The 18,189-nt window shown below is 46.7% G+C and overlaps 1 protein-coding gene across 6 annotated transcripts in view; it reads left to right on the top strand.

Annotated features, from left to right (window-relative positions):
• Window positions 1-917: 917 nt before the first annotated feature.
• LOC147458389 (putative rhamnogalacturonate lyase B) overlaps window positions 918-18,189 on the top strand; it is a 169,849-nt gene continuing 152,577 nt past the window's right edge. For 2 of the 6 annotated variants that reach the window (XM_086513039.1, XM_086513041.1), the window contains exons 1-3: window positions 919-1,121; window positions 1,246-1,288; window positions 1,746-1,867. In XM_086513039.1, coding sequence (XP_086369165.1) covers window positions 1,111-1,121; window positions 1,246-1,288; window positions 1,746-1,867 — 176 coding nt within the window. In that variant the 5' untranslated portion in view covers window positions 919-1,110. Of the gene's footprint in view, window positions 1,122-1,245; window positions 1,289-1,745; window positions 1,868-18,189 lie in introns of all 6 variants that reach the window. The other 4 variants (XM_086513037.1, XM_086513038.1, XM_086513040.1 and 1 more) reach the window with 4 other exon arrangements.

Raw genomic sequence — 18,189 nt, forward strand, 5'->3', positions numbered from 1 at the left:
AGCTTACCTAGATGATCGTGCTTCATCATTTTCTTGACAACAACATTTGTCCCACAATGAGTGCCCACTAACTTAATCTATTAATCAAGAAAATTAAATAAATTGTATTTTTGGTCAACAATAAAGAGAAGTCCCCTCTAACACTTCTGCCCTTTGGGCACTAAATGGGCAGACCAAAAAATATACTATATACACTATGGCTTTGAAGCCCATCATGAGATGTCTCTCCTTCATCGTGAGTGCTTTGTGTTTAAAGCCACTATATCATGAGATGTCCCTCTATCTACATTAGCCAATAAGAAATTATGTCAAATTTTGATAAAGTAAAATTAATTTTAGCCAAAAAAAGAGAAGCGCAACTCTAAGTCTTTGCCCTTTTTAGCAGGGCCAAAAAAAAAAGAAGATCCTGCCCATGGGTAGGGACCATAGAATTTACCCACTTGGGGTCACTACGACCCTTTGGCCTTTAGTGTTGAGGGCATGCAACACTATGGCCAAGGCCATGCCCTTCAAGCGGGCAACAAAGGCTGGATACACACCAACAACGCGCCTGCCCATCTCACCATGGGACGGGCGGGCAATGTTTACAGATTGTGCAAACAAGTATTTTTATGTATTTAATTTCTCAGCCCTATTTCAGCGAGTGCTGGTTAGCTGATTGGTTCAGCCATCCCTTTTCAAGCGTGGGGTCCGCGGCTCAACCCCTGCCCATCTTTGGACGGGGGAGCTCCGCTGCCCAACTCATGTCCAGAGCGAGATTCGCGCAGCCTGTAATTTTTTGACACACCCCTACCACATTGGCGCTCGCAATGCCTGCCCATCTTTGGGCACCCCGGTCTGTAAGCACCCAAAGTACCTACCTAGCTTTAGACAATATGATATGAGAATTTATTAGAAAGTGTTGCCACATGGCAAGCAAGTGATTCGGGCATGCCATCAGAACTCTCTCTGTCTCTCTCTCTCTCTCTCTCTCTCTCACACACACACACACACACACATACACACACACAACACACGTTTTCTTGAGGAAGCACGCAAAGCACCAGTTGAATGATTGCTCAAGTATTCTCAACTCATTCCTTCAGTTGAGTTGTATGAAGGGCAATCTCTATGTTTCGCAGGTTCTTCTCCACCTCTTGAAAACTCACCGCTCGAAAAAAACGAAAAAACAGAATCAGATTACTGCTCTCTGGAGTACACCATAATAATGTGCAGAGATTACAATCTCCGTGTCTTTTGTGTCAGCAGGTCAAGCCGGGAGGTTCGCTTGATCGACAAGGGAAACCATGTAAGTCCATAATTTTCTTAGCTTATCTTGCTTTGTAGCCATTGCACTCCCAATGTTGATTTCAAGTCCACTGTTTACATTTGTTTTTAGTGTAATCTACATACATATGCATGTAGTGATCAGCATTCACCCAGACACATGCGCACACGTCCGCATTTTGTGCTTTCATATAATCTATAGATACCGATATTCCATTTTATGCTCTTCATGCTGAATGTATACCCCTGCTAAGTAAAAATTAAACTGTTTTCTTGCCAAGTAATTTGTTGACCATTGAAGTGTTTGTAATTAATGCATTGAAAGACTGGCAGCAGGGCTTTTCTTTCCTTTCCAAGAAAAAAAGGAAAGAACAATCAAACAAATTGAAGGAATTGATTGACGTCTTCTACTTGACTAAAGATAGAGAGCTCGTAAATGTTATAAGGAATATAAATATTCCATTTCTATGGTTGGACAGATTGTTCTGGATAATGGAATTCTTGCAGTCACTCTCTCAAAGCCAGGGGGTCTTGTTACCTGTCTTCAGTATGGTGGACTTGAGAATCTACTGGAAGTTGCAAACAGAGAAACAAATAGAGGGTAATGATGGATTTTTAGCATGAATTATCTAAGTTATGCATGCCTTTTGACACTTAATGGAGTTGTTTTTGGTTTGTTCGGATCCATTTTGCAGATATGGGATTTTGTTTCATAGATTCTCTCTCTTTCTAAAGTATTATTTTCATAGTATTGTTCGATATATTGAATGCTAATAAGGGTTCGCATGTTCATAGTCAGAATTGAAGAGATGTATCTTGGAGGGTGTGACTTCTAGATAGTCCCTTGCTATTCTTCTCTGACTTCAAGAAGTCCTATGATTGGAATAGTTTGGGACTTTCTGGAGGGTACATGCAACGAATGGGCACCAATTTTGCATTAGACTGACACCATGTAGACATGCCATTGACCATCCACACCAGACAGTACACTCACAAAGCATGCACTAGCTTGTATTGACAATTAACAATCCCATTCACATCTTGGTCTGCACTGGACTTTGGATGCATCAGTGATCTGCACTATATCTATCTGGCCATCACATCCAAGGCCTCACCGAACTCTATACCAATGTCTTAGTGCACTAGACTCATCATCTTAAATCTCACTAGTGAACATAGAGAAATGTTGCAGACATTCTACCTCACATACACAAATAACATACAATTTGAAAGAGTAAACATCTTTCTTGCAACAATATATTGGTGTGTCAAATTATATCATAGGTTCATATATAGTCGTCACCATACAAAGTACCATAAGCTTGGTACCCCCAGAAATGTCCAAGACATAATCGGTTGACTATATTCTCAATCTGTGTTGACAAGTGACAAGAGAGTGGAATGGCTCTCTTGTTCAGGGGAGGCTATACCATACTCGACCGCTGAATCCACTCGCACACTTGAGAAAACAAATGAGGACTATCTGCCAAGTCGTCCTCTATCCACTTGGTGTCAAGAGCAGGTTAGTTTATGAACTTGTCCAAGTACTAAGGCTACTTTGAGGCAAGCGCTAGGAGAGAGAGATGGTTTGCAAAGCACAAGGGGAAGCTCCCCCCTCGACGTGGTTTACAAGGGCTGTCATGTCAGCTATGTATGGATGGTGATATCATCAGCTTTAAATGCGGTGCCTTTTAGGCACACCGCCACATGTTATTCTTGATCTCTCTTACTGCTCGCCGGGTTGACACCATCACATTTTGTTACATGTACCCCCAAAAGAAGAGTAGTCGCCCTCGATTATGACTGCAAAACAGACAATGGACAATAAAATAGCTTAGTAGACACTGCCTATATGCTTACATGCATTTGACGACTCAAACCATGCACTGACACAAAGACACAAGTCAATGAATAATCATAATCACATTCACATCACTATCCCCATTGAGAATTTTTTTTCCCGAAAAAAAGATCCTTCTATTAGTTAATGAAACTGCCCATAGGGCTACAAACACCTCTACTATAGAGGTCTACAACAATCATAAGGGGAGACTCTCCCAATGAAAAAAACAACATATGTACAATGAGGCTAAATCAGGAGATGGGAGGAGGGAAAAGCCACACAGGTGGACGGTAGTGCCTTCTGAGCCCACCCTGGACTGTGGTGAAGAAAGACGCAGGGCACCAGAGTCGAAGGAAAGCCACTCTACGCTCCCGCATGCGGTTGGAGCTGCCTTGGAGTCTCTCGAACTCTCCTCTGAGAGTATGGATCAGCTCTAGCCAAAGATCTCGAACTCTCTGCTGGTGGTACAGGGCGAGACTAGAAGATGCGGAAGCAACGGGCCTGCCAGATGAACCAGAGTGTTAAGCCGCAGATAAGCTCCCAACACTCCTCTCTCACTGCACACTCCTGTGGAGTAAGCTCGATAGCAGATTGGAGTGTAGGTCGACCCCCCTGCATCACTATCATCATGCTCGTGGAGGATAGCTCAAACTGTAGTGCCGGGCCCGTGAGAGTGGACCAAGCAGCTACCCCCCAAGTGTACTATCGTGCTGTGGAAAAAGTTGGCATCAGCTGAAGGACACGAAGCCAAATCTGGTGTGCCATAGAACAGTCCCAAAGACAATGACACTGACTCTCCACAGGATGGCCACAAGCTGCGCATGTGTAAGGTGCAGCAGAATGAATGTTGTACTTTTCTCAAGATGAGTGCTCCGTATTGTGCTCAAGGTTCCTTTTGTTCTTATGGAAGGGAGAGCCTTCCGTTCTTAATGAGAGAGTGCAATGATCACAAACAAGTGAATGGACAGTGTGCATGAAAGTGTATGAGACTGAGAGATAGAGAGAGAAGAGAATATGACACCAGAGACGTTGTAAAACCCTCCTCCGAAGGCCCCAGTCTCGTTGGCGAGAGTGGTCTACTATTGATTGCACAAACTCGTACAAATGGATGACTGAGAACTAATGCAAGTCTAGGCTAGGTTGATGTCGTCCACGGGGATGACGAGACCGACTCTATGGCTGAAACTGATGCACTTTTATCTGCTGTCCAAAACCGCCAATGGCTGAAATCTGCTGAAAAACAAAAACGCTGGTTTGGGGCTGATTCCTGCTGGCTGAAAACCGCTGTTTTGGGCTGTCAAAACGCTGAAAATCTGATGCTATGCACTGCTGAAAATGCCGGGGAAGTGGCGATCATGTCCTGTTGAAAAATGCAAGCAAAGGGAAGGATCTATGGCGATGAGGCTGTGGATGAAAAACGCTGGATGCTGGGAGGTCTTGGCGATGAGGATCTTGTCGAAAACGCTAGCAGATGGGATGAAAAACGCTAGGTGCTGAGGGTTCTTGCTTGGAGGAAAAACGCCACCAAGGGGGGATCTTGCTTGAGAGAGGGGGGGGGGGGGGGGGGGGGGGGGGGACCTACTGCCTGTGGCTTGTGTTCTCCTTCCTCTTCTGCCAAATAGTGCTAGCCTTGGTTTGCTTATATATTATCTTACCCAATTTTCCCTACTCAGTTCCCAACAAAAGTCACTAAAAATAATAAGTGAAAAATGTCAAAAATAGGGAAAATAGGTCAAATACACTGGAAAATTCCCTTGAAGGATTCTGATGGGAATGCTTATGATCATGCTGTGTGCAACCAAAGAATATGCATCTATACTAAGTGCCTGGGCATGCACGGTCTGCGAATAGACTCACAAAAGTGCCAGAACACTTGCTAATCTAGACTGACTGGACTGGCGGAACCCTTGTTGTGCTGTAGCTTGTTCACGGACACATGGGGTTGGATGTGTCACGTGACATCCCCTCCTTTTCAAAGTGAGGTACTTGTACCGAACTGTATGGCGTCGAGGGAGATCGCCAATAACATTGGAAGGGACTCTTCGCCTGCCCACTCTGATGTGTGGGTCGTGCGGTACTTGAACTTCATAAAGGTCTGCAACGCTTGCTTCTTTGGGCCGCGCCGAAAGCGACACAAAGTCTTGTGGCTCATTCAATGCTTCAACTTCGTCGAGAGTCATGCTTCATTCTTCTTCAAGAATCTCCATGGCTGAAAATTCTTGAAACCATTTCCAACACAAAACCATGAACATACATACCTATTCCATGTAAAGTGAGTGGAAAAAATCTCGTCTTCCTCAAAGACTGTGCATGCAATGTAGATGAACAAATAGACGAAGTGCCAAATGGTTCACCACACACATGCAAACAATGAGATCGAATCTTTTTGTTCTGATCTAAAGCAATCCATTATGGCAATTCACAACGGAAATGCCCATGTTGGTGCTCATACTTTCATGTGCTCTTTCGGATAGTGTGTCGTGCCAAGGAAGAGACATGGAATGTGACTTCCTTGAATGCATACTTTTCAGCTTTTCATGAATAATCGGCATACATTCGCGCTCATTCATGAGTAAAACGTGCTCAACGTACAATATGTCATGCTAGGAAAAGGGATCACATAAAGACGCTGACTAAAATATAGGAAACGGTCACGAATGACTCACTTGAACAATGCCTGCTGACCAAACATGCGAACACATGGTACTTCCTATGAGGGTTCTGTGGACCTAGGCTCAAGAACCAAGAGTCGGTTCTTCCTGAGGGGGTTCTTTGGATCTAGGCTCGAGAGCCAAGATCGATCCTTCGTGATTTATCGAATCTGTAACGAGGTTAGCTGCACTAGAAAAAGCCTCAACTAACTCATCATCCTTGTGAACAATCGTGTCATCTTCATGTAAATCATCATGCTTGTGAGAAATCACATCTTGATCATGCAAATCATCATGCTTGTCATTGTCATCTAAATCATTAGCATTCAAATCATCATGCTTACCATCATGCAAATCCTGTGTGTCATCCTTTGGAGAAGATGAGACCGAGAGAGTCTCCTTCTCTTGAATCCGTTCAATCTTTACCTGCACATTAGAAATGAGATATGGAGAATGAACAACTTGCTCTCCACAAATGACTATGGGAGAGTCACTCTTAGCATTGAAAGTGAACGTATTTTCCACCCAATCAATGAGAGGGTTATGCTCACGAAACCATCGAATGCCCAAAATCATATCACATCTTGAGAGATTTGAGACAAAAAATTTTCTTCGGAAAGCAGCTTGTTGAACTGTAAACAACACATCAAGACACTCTTTCGTGATGAGAGAGTCCATACCGGGAGCAAAGCCAGAGACCTCGAGAGGAGATTTCTGAACAACCTCTAGGCGGGCTCTCTCAACAAGAGAGGGACTGATCACATCATGCATACTACCTGGGTCAAAACAATATGACAAAACGCTACCCCGTCATATGACCATAACATTTAATGAGAGACTCATCAATAGGAGGGTCATGAGAAACTTGGGACACACTCGTGTTGTCATTGATTGCATTGACAGAGGAAGTGGGTTCTGTGGATTTTTTAGATTCATTAGAGTCAAGCTTAGGACATGTTCTTTTTATGTGACCCTTAATGTGACAATGAAAACAACGACATTCCTTAGAATAAGTGCTTTGCTCTTCCGACGTGATGTATCCTCCTAAAATTCCTTGTGCTATCTTTTCATTTGGAGTGAGCTTAGGTTTAGCAATTGTGTTAGCTTTACCCTTAGGTTCACTTTGAGAGTTCTTGTCTGAGAGACTATTGGAAGATTGGTTAGAAGAGTTACCGTTCTTACCATTCTGAGGGTTCTGAGAATTCTGAGGGGTACTTGTGGAAGTCTTGTTTTCCTTCGGCTTTCCCTTGTTGTGCTTCATCTCCTGTGCGAGAGCAAGCGCTACCGCCTTGTTGAGATCGATTGGATCGAGCACCTCGACATCATACTTGATATACTCGTCCAATCCATAAAGGAATGCCTCTTTGCGCTCATCATCCGACTTGCGTAATTGGGTACCTAGCTGCAAAACACGATTAGAGAAAGACATAACTGGCATACCATTTTGCTTGAGAGCGCGCCAATCGTCCTTCAATCGTGCGATGTACTGAGGTGGCATAAACCATGCCTTGAGCTTGTCTTGGAAATCAGTCCAATTGAAGGAAAGGGGCGTGAATTCGTCGGCTTCCTCTAGGTGCGCGGCTAACTGTGCCTCTTGCCATGGGTGGTACCAATTGATGGCATCACCGGCAAGGTACATAGCTGCCATCAAAACCTTGCTATTTCCTGTCTTCTTAGTTGTCGCAAAATAAGCATTAAATTGATGCAACCAAGAATGAATAACCGTAGTATCCATCTTACCATCATACTTACTGAAAGTCAACTTCTCTGTGACTGGGTTGTTGGAGTCCACATCCCGGCTTGCGCCTCTTAAGGAACTACCAACATCTTTGGCTGGTTCAGACTTCGAAGCAAGAACTTGTCGAACCAATTCTTGAGTGCGTAGGTCTCTTTGAACCTCATGATCGGCGCTTCGGCTTCTTCCTTTCTTTGTGCTTTTCTTTCTTTTCGTGCATCGCACTCGCGTTCCAAAGCAATGCGAGTCGCCTATGTTGTGCCAGCGCAATGCGATTTGCTTCTTGTTGTGCCAGTGCAACGCGAGTCGCTTCTTGTTGTTGTGCCAACGCAGCTCGATTCGCTTCTTGTTGTTGTGCCATCATGTCCAACATCGACTTGACCATCGCCTCCATAGGATTTGGTACAACTCGTGGCGTAGATGGGGAAGGGGGAGGGTCGGAAAAACCTCCTAGTGGGAAAAATTCTTCGTCGCCTCTCTCATGCTCATCACCTCCAAGCGAAGTATCCATCCCGCTTCGGGTGATGACCATGCACTATGATCTTTGGTTCTTAAGTTCACGAGGAACTTGGGTTCTTGCGGGTCTTGGTTTCTTGGGTTCTTGAGAGTCTTGAGGTCTTGAGGTTCTTGAGGGTCTTCTTTTGCTTGCAATCTGTGTTTGAGAAGGATCTTCTCTTCACCCGAGTTTTGCTCTTTTCTGCTAGGAGCACCCCTTGGCGGCCTTGCGCTCACACCAAGGTTGCTTTTTCCCACCTCACGTTGATTGGCCGGCCGCTAAGTGCACGGTCCGCTCTCAATGAGTGAAAAGAGGCACAAGGGGAGGCTGGACAAGCCCTTCTTTCCTGGGATTCCTGTCACTCTTCAAAAACACGATTAGGAATCGACACGCCCAAGTGAACTTGGGTTCGTGCGACTGCAACAAGCGAAAAAAAATTCTTGTGATTCTTGTGGTTCTTTCCTTGAGTGATACAGAACACTGCCAAAGCTCTGATTGCAATGTAAGGTGTAGCGGAATGAATGTTGTACTTTTCTCAAGATGAGTGCTCCGTACTGTGCTCAAGGTTTTTTTTGTTCTTATGGAAGGGAGAGCTTTCCGTTCTTAATGAGAGAGTGCAATGATCACAAACAAATGAATGGATAGTGTGCGTGAAAGTGTATGAAACTGAGAGATAGAGAGAGAAGAGAATATGACACCTGAGACGTTGTAAAACCCTCCTCCGAAGGCCCCACTCTCGTTGGCGAGAGTGGTCTACTATTGATTGCACAAACTCGTACAAATGGATGACTGAGAACTGATGCAAGTCTAGGCTAGGTTGATGTCGTCGACGGGGATGATGAGACCGACTCTATGGCTGAAACTGATGCACTTTTATCTGCTGTCCAAAACCGCCAATGGCTGAAATCTGCTGAAAACCAAAAACGCTAGTTTGAGGCTGATTCCTGCTGGCTGAAAACCGCTGTTTTGGGCTGTCAAAACGCTGAAAATCTGATGCTATGCACTGCTGAAAATGCCGGGGAAGTGGCGATCATGTCCTGCTGAAAAATGCGAGCAAAGGGAAGGATCTGTTGCGATGAGGCTGTGGATTAAAAACGCTCGATGCTGGGAGGTCTTGGCGATGAGGATCTTGTCGAAAACGCGAGCAGATGGGATGAAAAACGCTAGGTGCTGAGGGTTCTTGCTTGGAGGAAAAACGCCACCAAGGGGGGATCTTGCTTGAGAGAGAGGGTGGGGAACCTGCTGCCTGTGGCCTGTGTTCTCCTTCCTCTTCTGCCAAATAGTGCTAGCCTTGGTTTGCTTATATATTATCTTACCCAATTTTCCCTACTCAGTTTCCAACAAAAGTCACTTAAAATAATAAGAAAAAATGTCAAAAATAGGGAAAATAGGTCAAATACACTGGAAAATTCCCCTGAAGGATTCTGATGGGAATGCTTATGATCATGCAGGGTGCAACCAAAGGATATGCATCTACACTAAGTGCCTGGGCATGCACGGTCTGCGAACAGACTCACAAAAGTGCCAGAACACTTGCTAATCTAGACTGACTGGACTGACGGAACCCTTGTCGTGCTGTAGCTTGTCCATGGACACATAGGGTTGGATGTGTCACGTGACAGCATGCTACCGAGAGACCACTATGTACAAGCTAGCATCCCAATGTTGTAGCTCTATGTGCAACCAGCCACTGGAACAAAGTGACTCGCCGCGGCTGCCTGGCGTCCCACAACCTCGCCCAAAAGCTGACAGAAACTCAGCTGTGAGACCCTCAACTTGCCAATGAGGTGCTGCAGTAGGACGAGCCTCTCTCCGTGCTGCCAGTATGTGATGTTCCAGTGGAGCAATGTACTGAAAGAAAAGGGACACCTAGATGGTCGGCTGAGGCGAAAGGGTCCCGTCAAAACCACTCTCCAAGATTCTGCTGCACTCGTGCCAATGGACAACTCTCCCAAGCCCACAGCCTCCAATGGCCAGTCTATAAGAGCTGTTGGGTTAGTATCTATGACACAAGCCCCCCCACAGATGCCCACAACTCGGATCCTCTGAAAACAGCACTTTGCAACCTGTGGGGCCTCAACCCAAACTCGTTGTAAACGGCCCTCTCCTTGTAGCTCGAAAAATAGGGAAGGTACAGTCTCTGAACAAGCCTGAATTGCGATGAGGACCTCCAGTCGCGTGAAGGCCCCCATCCATCTGGGCGCTACTATACCCCCCTCTTGAAAGAACTATAATCCATAGTTACCGGGGAACGCGTTTCGTAGGCCCTAGAATGCCGGAATGCCGTTCCCTCCCCCTCTGCCAAACCGGAACGCCCCGAAACGTTTTGCCGTTCCGGGTGACCACCTGATACCGGAATGGCCGGTCGGAACGGCTCCGAGAACGGCCCGGAACGGCCAACTCTTAAAAATGGGGAGAAATAGGCAGTTGTTTGCAAATTTGAAGTGAACATTAGGTGTGCAAGGACTCAAAAATTAAAATACACCCCCTCATACCCATTCCCTTCTCAAGCATTATTTGGGTATTTTTTATGCCTCCCGTTCCACGCCGTTCCCATTCCAGACCCTTGGTCGTTCCCCTGTTCCGCGGGGGTCCCCGTCGCCGTTCCTGTTCCGCGTTCCACGTTCCGCGTTCCGGGTAACTCTGCTATTATCGCCCTTGATTACGTCTGCAAAACAGACAGAGGCCATAAACTGTCTTAGTAGACACTGACTGTTAGTACCGACACACTAGATACCACATCCAGCACATGTACCAATCGATAGTCACATCAACGGACATCACTTGACATCACATGACAAATCACATTCAACTTTATTTTAAATCTCAGACCATGATTAATCGGCAATGTATTTAGTAATCACATCTAGATCAAGTCGGGACCTCACAGATGCCCGATTAACTAATCCTTATTGCAATCATGTCTATAGAGATTTATGAGACCGAAATGCAGTTCTTGCACTCAAACAAGTCAAGTACAAATCAATCAGTTTCATTTTTGGGAATTCCAGTTCATAAAGTCATACAGCAGAATACTCTCAACGTAGCAGTATCTTTGAAACCCAAAGGGACATCAATGACTCTATATCAAAAATTAGGGTAATCCGTTGACAAAAGAGCGGGGCGACTCCCCTCTTGTGCAAGCCCGCTGTACTAGATTCACCCATGCTGAAATCGGGGTTCTATCGGAGTAGACTATGCTAAAACGAATGCTTCAAGGTGAAGTTTCAAAACCTGAGGAGTATCTGCAGACTGCTAGGTCCTCCTCCTCCATCCATTTTGCATCTAATGCAGGATAGTTCTTGAATTTAACCAAGAACTTCCTAATCACTTTACCTTCTATCTTGATTAGCGTAGTGGTCAAGTGATATGCCATTTTTGACACGTATGCATTGACATGATGTGTGACACAATTGATTCTACAATGACGGCTCATGAGAGACGGAGGTCTCGTTCTTGCCGATACTTGCGTTGTTGGCATTGTGGTCACACAAGGCACATTAGACGTCGTTGTTTAGACGTATGAGACAGCAGCAGAGATGTATGCGAGATGCAAATACGGTTTTGACACATGTTAGAGAGGCAGTTCCAGTGGCAGTCTATGCCAGTGACGGTGATGTTACGCTTGCCTCCAGTGTACCTGGTAGAGGCTAAGGAGGTTCTGCCGCATTCGTGCAACAAGTGTTTACGACAAGTTTGCGTTTGAAGATTGTTTTCAATTTGTATCGAGTTCTACCTGTGTTTGCTATTGTGTTCATGTTTTTGCAAGTACTCTACCTGTGAGAAAGAAGCAAGGAGGCTTTGACCTACTCTTGAGGGACTTCGGAAACGGAATCCGAGATGGTTTGCAAAGCTCCCCTGTTTTGAGAGAAAACCGAAAGGATTTATTGAGCAAAGAGCTAGTCTTTTGAGTTTGCAAATGGGAAGACACTACCATCGAATCTGAGTTCTAGAACAGAGGGGGTCACTGTTTCGTGTGCTTGTAAAAGATTCTCCCCGTTAATAAAGATTCTCTTTAAGGGGGGGGACCAGTCCATCTTTTGTTCCTCAACACTATGTTGATCTTCTCCCTTCTCTCTCTCTCTCTTCTTTTCAGCCTGTAAATTGTTTATGTGCGCTCCCGTTTGTGACAAGCACAAGAGAAATTTAGACTTGCAAGAGGGTCAAGTGGTCTTATTTAAGTTCGAGAAGGCAAGATTGAAGAAAGTGAACCATAAGGAAGAGGTGGTTAAACTTTCCAACCATTATTATGGGCCATTTAAGATAACCAAGAGAACGATACCACCTCCCGATTAGAGCTACCGCCTAATTGGAGGATATATAACGCTTTACATGTTAGTTTACTATGACCATATATCAAATTTCCTTTGAGTGAGCCTGTTGTTGAGGAACCCCTCTGTTAGTCCCTTGCCAGATCCATCCTGCATCATGATATGACACAAGCCAAATAACGAGCGGACATCAGGCTCACCTCGCAACCATCGAGCCAAAACGGGCTCACCCTCGAGCGTGGGAGCCTGCAGCCTAGTGGGCTAGCCTCTACCACAAGGGCCAGTGTCCCATACCACCAAGCCCACAACAATACGGGTGTACGGGCAGAACTGCCAAGGGACAAGTCGAAGTGTGGTGACCACACAAGATGTCTCACAAATGAGACTCAAGTCCTATTTATAGGACTTCATAACCTAAGGTCCAGCTTCACACTGGCCAGACATACTGTAGGCGCCCATCCTAATGTCAGGGGACGTAACACCCTTGAGGTTGAAGAAACAAAAGAGATACTCCAATCGGAGCAGTTTATTCATTATCAGGAGCGGCATGAAGAACCCGCTTTTGTTTCCGTTAATGATGAGCACATGATCTTGTAATGCTTATGCTACTTGCTCTCGATGCTTGTCCTCGAACTTGGAAAAAACAATGATGTTGTCAAAGAATGTGCCTGAGTGTTGCCTATGCCCTCGAAATATTTGTGCCACCATCTTGTTGAATGTTGTAGGAGCATTGGTAAGCCCAAACATCATCACCAAAAGCTCATGCCATCCAGAGGATGTCCTGAACGTTGTCTTGTGTGCATCTCTAGGAGTGATACTGACATGCTGGTATCCACTCTATCGATCAATCCTAAAGTCGGTAGAACCCTGTAACTAGTCAGGTATTTCATAATTTTTGGTATTGAAAACCACCTATTCTTGATTATGATCTTATTGTGAGCCATGTAGTCTATGCACATTCTCCAAGATCCGTCATTTTTTTGAACAAAAAGCACTCGTGGCCAAAAGGGGGATGAACTCAGCTGAATCAAACCCTTGGCGAGAAGCTCATTCATTGGGCTTGTCGGGAGGTGAACTTCCCGAAATCAAATCAATGGTACGTACTTCTGGTCTTTTAGGAGTGTAGGCGCCGACATGAGAGAGAGAGAGAGAGAGAGAGAGAGAGAGTCCCCTTTGAGCTTTACATCAATGACAAGATCCTAGCCTGAGAGTCCACTATGAAATTGTTCTTGTGGGACTAGGGCATCCCCTAGAGAACGTTCCATCCCTCCAAAGGCATGGTATGGAACTCCTCGTGTACAACATACCCTTCGACATGCAAGCGGAGCGTGTCGATCCAAGGTGTCGATGCAAGTTCATACCCTATTGCGGCTAACATCGCATTGATATGTGGCCCCATCTCCTCGGGCTTTGCTCGCAACTTTGCTTCCATCCCTGGTGAAGTAAGTTGGCCTTGACTCTGTTGTTGATGAAGATCTTGATCTTGTGCTTTGCCCCACCCTCGATGGAGCTCAAAAGACTTATCATCTTGCTGCATCCCTAACAAACTTGGCTCAAGGCTTGCATTTGACTTTTCTTCTTTGCCTTCCGTTCATCGGCTGCTTTAGATGTCTCTGGATTATTTGCTTGTTTTCCTCCTTTGTCGGGCCACTCAACCGAAATGTGGCCCTGTTCCCCATGTGTAGCACTTTTCTTTCTTGAACCATTCCAGCTCAGCTGCAAGTGCGGCTCGCCGACCTGCGTCCTTGATTTCTCTTGACAAACCCCTTCATCTCTTCTTACCCTTCTCCTGATCCTTGTCTTTTGACTTCTCTTCAGACTCCTCGTCCTCGAATGTCGAATGTCATCGACTGTATGAGCAAGCAGAGTGGACAGCAGTCTAGTGAGAGTGGTAGACGACAGAGGTAGAGTTAGAGATAGAGACAACCAGGTGCAAGCTTAGCCTGTCCTTGTCTATAATAGAAAGGTTGACGGAGTAGTTCATGGGAGAGCCTTCTCTGGATAGACCTTTAAACATGAGAGCCTGATGAGGAATCATAGATTTTACCTGAATTTAACTAGCAGCCTTTGGAGCAGCCAGGGGTAGGTGATAAGAGTCGAGAAGTTGGCAAGAGTCGAAGGTTCAGTAAGAGGCTCCTCTCACTGCGGAGGTTATACCAGGAGGACAATAGATAGAGGACCCTTTCTTGCAGTAGGGAGGCTACGAGCATTTTTTTGGTTTTTCTTCTCCATCGGATGTTCCCTTCACCATGTGGCTGCATCTTTGAGGAATGGACCTCTGTGAAGTGATGTTATCTTCATGCATTGCTCACAAAGGTGTGCTTCTATATTCCTTGGCCCAGAAGGGTCGCCTATGATACAGTATAGATTCTGCACAACATTTTCAGTTTTGGACAGTCACTTCTCATATTGAAGCATTGATTGACCAGATCTTAAGTGGCAGTTCAGGGTGTCATGGATCTTGATTCTCTCTGCTGCTTGCTTGGTGGTTGGCCATTTGAGGATGCTATGGGTAGGCTTTTATGGCAAGAGATGCAGTCATCATGCTACCTCTTCTTTGTATTTGTCTTGGTTTAGCTTTGACACCTGCAGCTTAAGTTAACCTTACGCCTTAACCTGGCTTCCATACGATATTATGTATCCATGTGTGTCACGTGCACATCTAACCCTATGTGCATGTGGACAAGCTACTTCATGACAAGGGTTCAGTTAGCTTAGGAAGTGTTCTGGCGCCTTTGTGAGTCTGTTCGCAGGCCGTGCATGTCTAGGCACATAGAGTATTGCATATCCTCTGGTTGCACACAGCATGATCATCGTCATTACCATCAAAATTCATCATGAGCATTTTACAGTGCACAGACCTATTTTCCCTATTTTAGCCATTTTTCACTTATTATTAATAAGTGACTTTGTTGGGAAACTGGGCAGGGCAACTTTGGCAAGTTAATATATAAGGAAGCTAGCGCTAGCACTTTCTGGCAGAAGAGGCAGCAGGGAACCAAGTTCTGGCAGTGCACCTTCTCAGCAAGACCGGCAGGAGGACTTTTTTTTTTCTAGAAAAAGATCCTTCTATTAGTTAATGAAACTGCCCATAGGGCTACAACCACCTCTTCAAGAGAGGGCTACAACAACCATGATTGGGAGACTCTCCCAATGAAAAACCAGCATATGTACAATGGGGCTAAATCAAGAAATGGGGGGAGGGAAAAGCCACACAGGTGGTCGGTAGTGCCATCGGAGTACACCCTGGACCATGGTGTAGAAAGGCCCATGATGCCATAGTCGAAGGAAAGCCTCTCTGCGCTCCTGCATGTGGTCGGAGCTGCCTTGTAGTCTCTCGAGCTGTCCTATGAGAGTGTGGATCAGCTCTAGCCAAAGATCGCAAACAGTCTCTGTTGGTGGCACAGGGCGAGCCTCAAAGATGCGGAAGCAATGGGCCCGCTAGATGAACCAGAGTGTCAGGCCACTGATGAGCTCCCAATACTCCTCTCTCTCACTGCACCACTCCTGTGGAGTAAGCTCTGTGGGCAGGCTGGAGTGTAGGTTGCCCCTCCTGCATCACTTTCATCCTGCTCAGTGCTGGTAGAAGATAGCTCAAACTGAAGTGCCGGGCCCGTGAGGGTGGACCAAGCCGCTGCTCCCCAAGTGTACTGTTGAGCCGTGGAAAGAGCAGGCACCAGCCGAAGAACTCGAAGCCACACCTGCTGTGCCAAAGGACAGTCCCAAAGACAGTGACGCCGACTCTCCACAAGATGGCCACAAGCTGCACATGCGGCCGAGAGACCACTATGCACTAGCCAGCTCCCAACTGCTATAGCTCTGTGTGCGACCAGCCACTGAAACAAGGTGACTCGCCTCGGCTGTCTGGAGTCCCACAACCTCTCCCAGAAGGCTGCCAAGAACTCAGCTATGAGACCCTCCTGCCAATGAGGTGCTGCAGCGGGGCGGGCCTCTCTCTGTGCTGCTAGTATGTGACGTCCCAGTTGAACAGTGTACTGAAAGAACGGGACACCTGGGTGGCTTGCTGAAGAGAAAGGGTCCCTCCAAAGCCACTCTCCAAGACCCATTGTACTCGTGCCAGTGGACAGCACTCCCAAGCCCACAGTCTCTAGTGTCCAGTCTCAAGAGCTGCTGGGTCAAGATCGATGACACAAGTCCTCCCACAGATACCCACCACTCGGATCCTCTGAAAACAGCACTCTGCCACCTGCGGGGCCTCTATTGCAACTCGCTGTAAGCGTCCCTCACCCTGTAGCTCGAAGAAAAGAGATGGAACAGTCTCTGAGCAGGCTCGGACTGAGATGAGAACCTCCATTCGTGTGAAGGCTCCCATCCACCTGGGTGCTAGTGGCTCGAGAGGTGTGAGCCACTCAGCTGGAACTGCCTCTGAGATGTCCTGGCACATGCTCTGCACCCCTCTCATGCCGTGTAGCTGGAAACCCTGCACCTCCTCTGACAAGCATGAAAACTCTATCGAGTCACTTAAAGAGCGCGTTGGACCCGCTGCCATGGGACCCCAGGAAACATGAGGCCGACTACCAACCAAGTGGCCTCTCTGAGTGCTAATCATGGGGTTCCAAACAAGGGGCTGTCGTAGGCGCTCCTCCGTGCAAGTAGGCTATCGCTACTCCAGGCCTCGCCGCAAGTGCTCCCAAGATCAAAGCAAACTCACAGCGAAGCGGTCCTCCAGTCTCCTGCTCAAACCAACTCTGCGCATCTCTGTGAAGATCCATTTGGTCGAAGGTCGCCACGGGCCTCCAACGTGAGGCACCCTAGCACGAAGCCGCTGTAGCAAGAACTCCTTCCAGGGCTCCTTACCTGGAAGAAGTCCTCTGACAATGAACTTCCCAAGGACTCTGCTCTGCTGTGCTGGGTCAATGATCCCAAGCCCTCCCTGTGAACAAGGAAGAGTGATGACCTGCCAAGCCACTTTGGCTCGGGCTATCTGAGTGTCGCCTCCTGACCAAAGGAAGTTCTTGATCAGCCTCTCTACCTGGTTGATACAAGAACTCGAGACGATCTAGCAAGAAGTGATGTACCACATAGTCGCCAACAACACCTGGTTGGCCACTACTACTTGCCAACAACACCTGGTTGGCCACTACCACTCTGCCAGCCAAAGAAAGTCATGCTGAGCTCCAGTGTAACAACTTCGTCCTGATAGACAGGAGGAGGGGAGCAATCTGCTGCTCGGGAGGCAAGTCCAAACCAACCTGACAGCCCAAGTACCGAACTGCAGTCCCTGGGGGAATCCACCTAAAACCGTCTCCTGGCATCCAATCGGGCAAAGGAGCACTACCAACCGAGAAAGCCATTGTCCTTCTCCAATTGATCAGTGCACCAGATGCACAACAGAAGGTCTCCAGAGCTTGCTCACACCTGTGAAGGTTGGCCTCCTGGCCATCTAAGTACAAGGCTGAGTCGTCGGCAAACTCAACGTCCAGTAGCTCATCTCCCCGAATAGGGAGTGCTAAGCCCCGTAGACCAACCTGCTGCGACACCAAAAACCTGCTCATCGCCTCCGCATAGAACAGAAAGAGAAAGGGGCTAAGAGGAAAGCCTTGTCTGACTGAACGTGTGAACATGAAGCGATCACCTCTACCTCCTGCCAAAAGTACCTGACTGTGAGCTTGTCTGTACAAAGCTGATACCCCTCTGATCCAAGCATCTGAGAAGCCCATCCTGCGTAGAGTGCCCTCTAGAAAGTCCTAGTCAACTCTGTCGTATGCCTTCTCAAAATTGAGAAGAAGAATCACCAGGTCCTCACCACGGAGCCGCGCTAGGGCAGAAGCCTCCCAAAAGTAAAGATGTTGTCAAGGATACTGCGTTCCTTGACATGTCTGAGTCCCATGTATAAGGCTCTCTAGAAGTGGCTGGATCCTCAAACTCAGAGCCTTGGCAAGAATTTTGTAGGCTGAGTTGAGAAT

Source organism: Adiantum capillus-veneris, chromosome 5 (assembly GCF_014529385.1).
Source record: "Adiantum capillus-veneris isolate H3 chromosome 5, ASM1452938v2, whole genome shotgun sequence".
Classification (NCBI taxonomy): Eukaryota; Viridiplantae; Streptophyta; class Polypodiopsida; order Polypodiales; family Pteridaceae; genus Adiantum; species Adiantum capillus-veneris.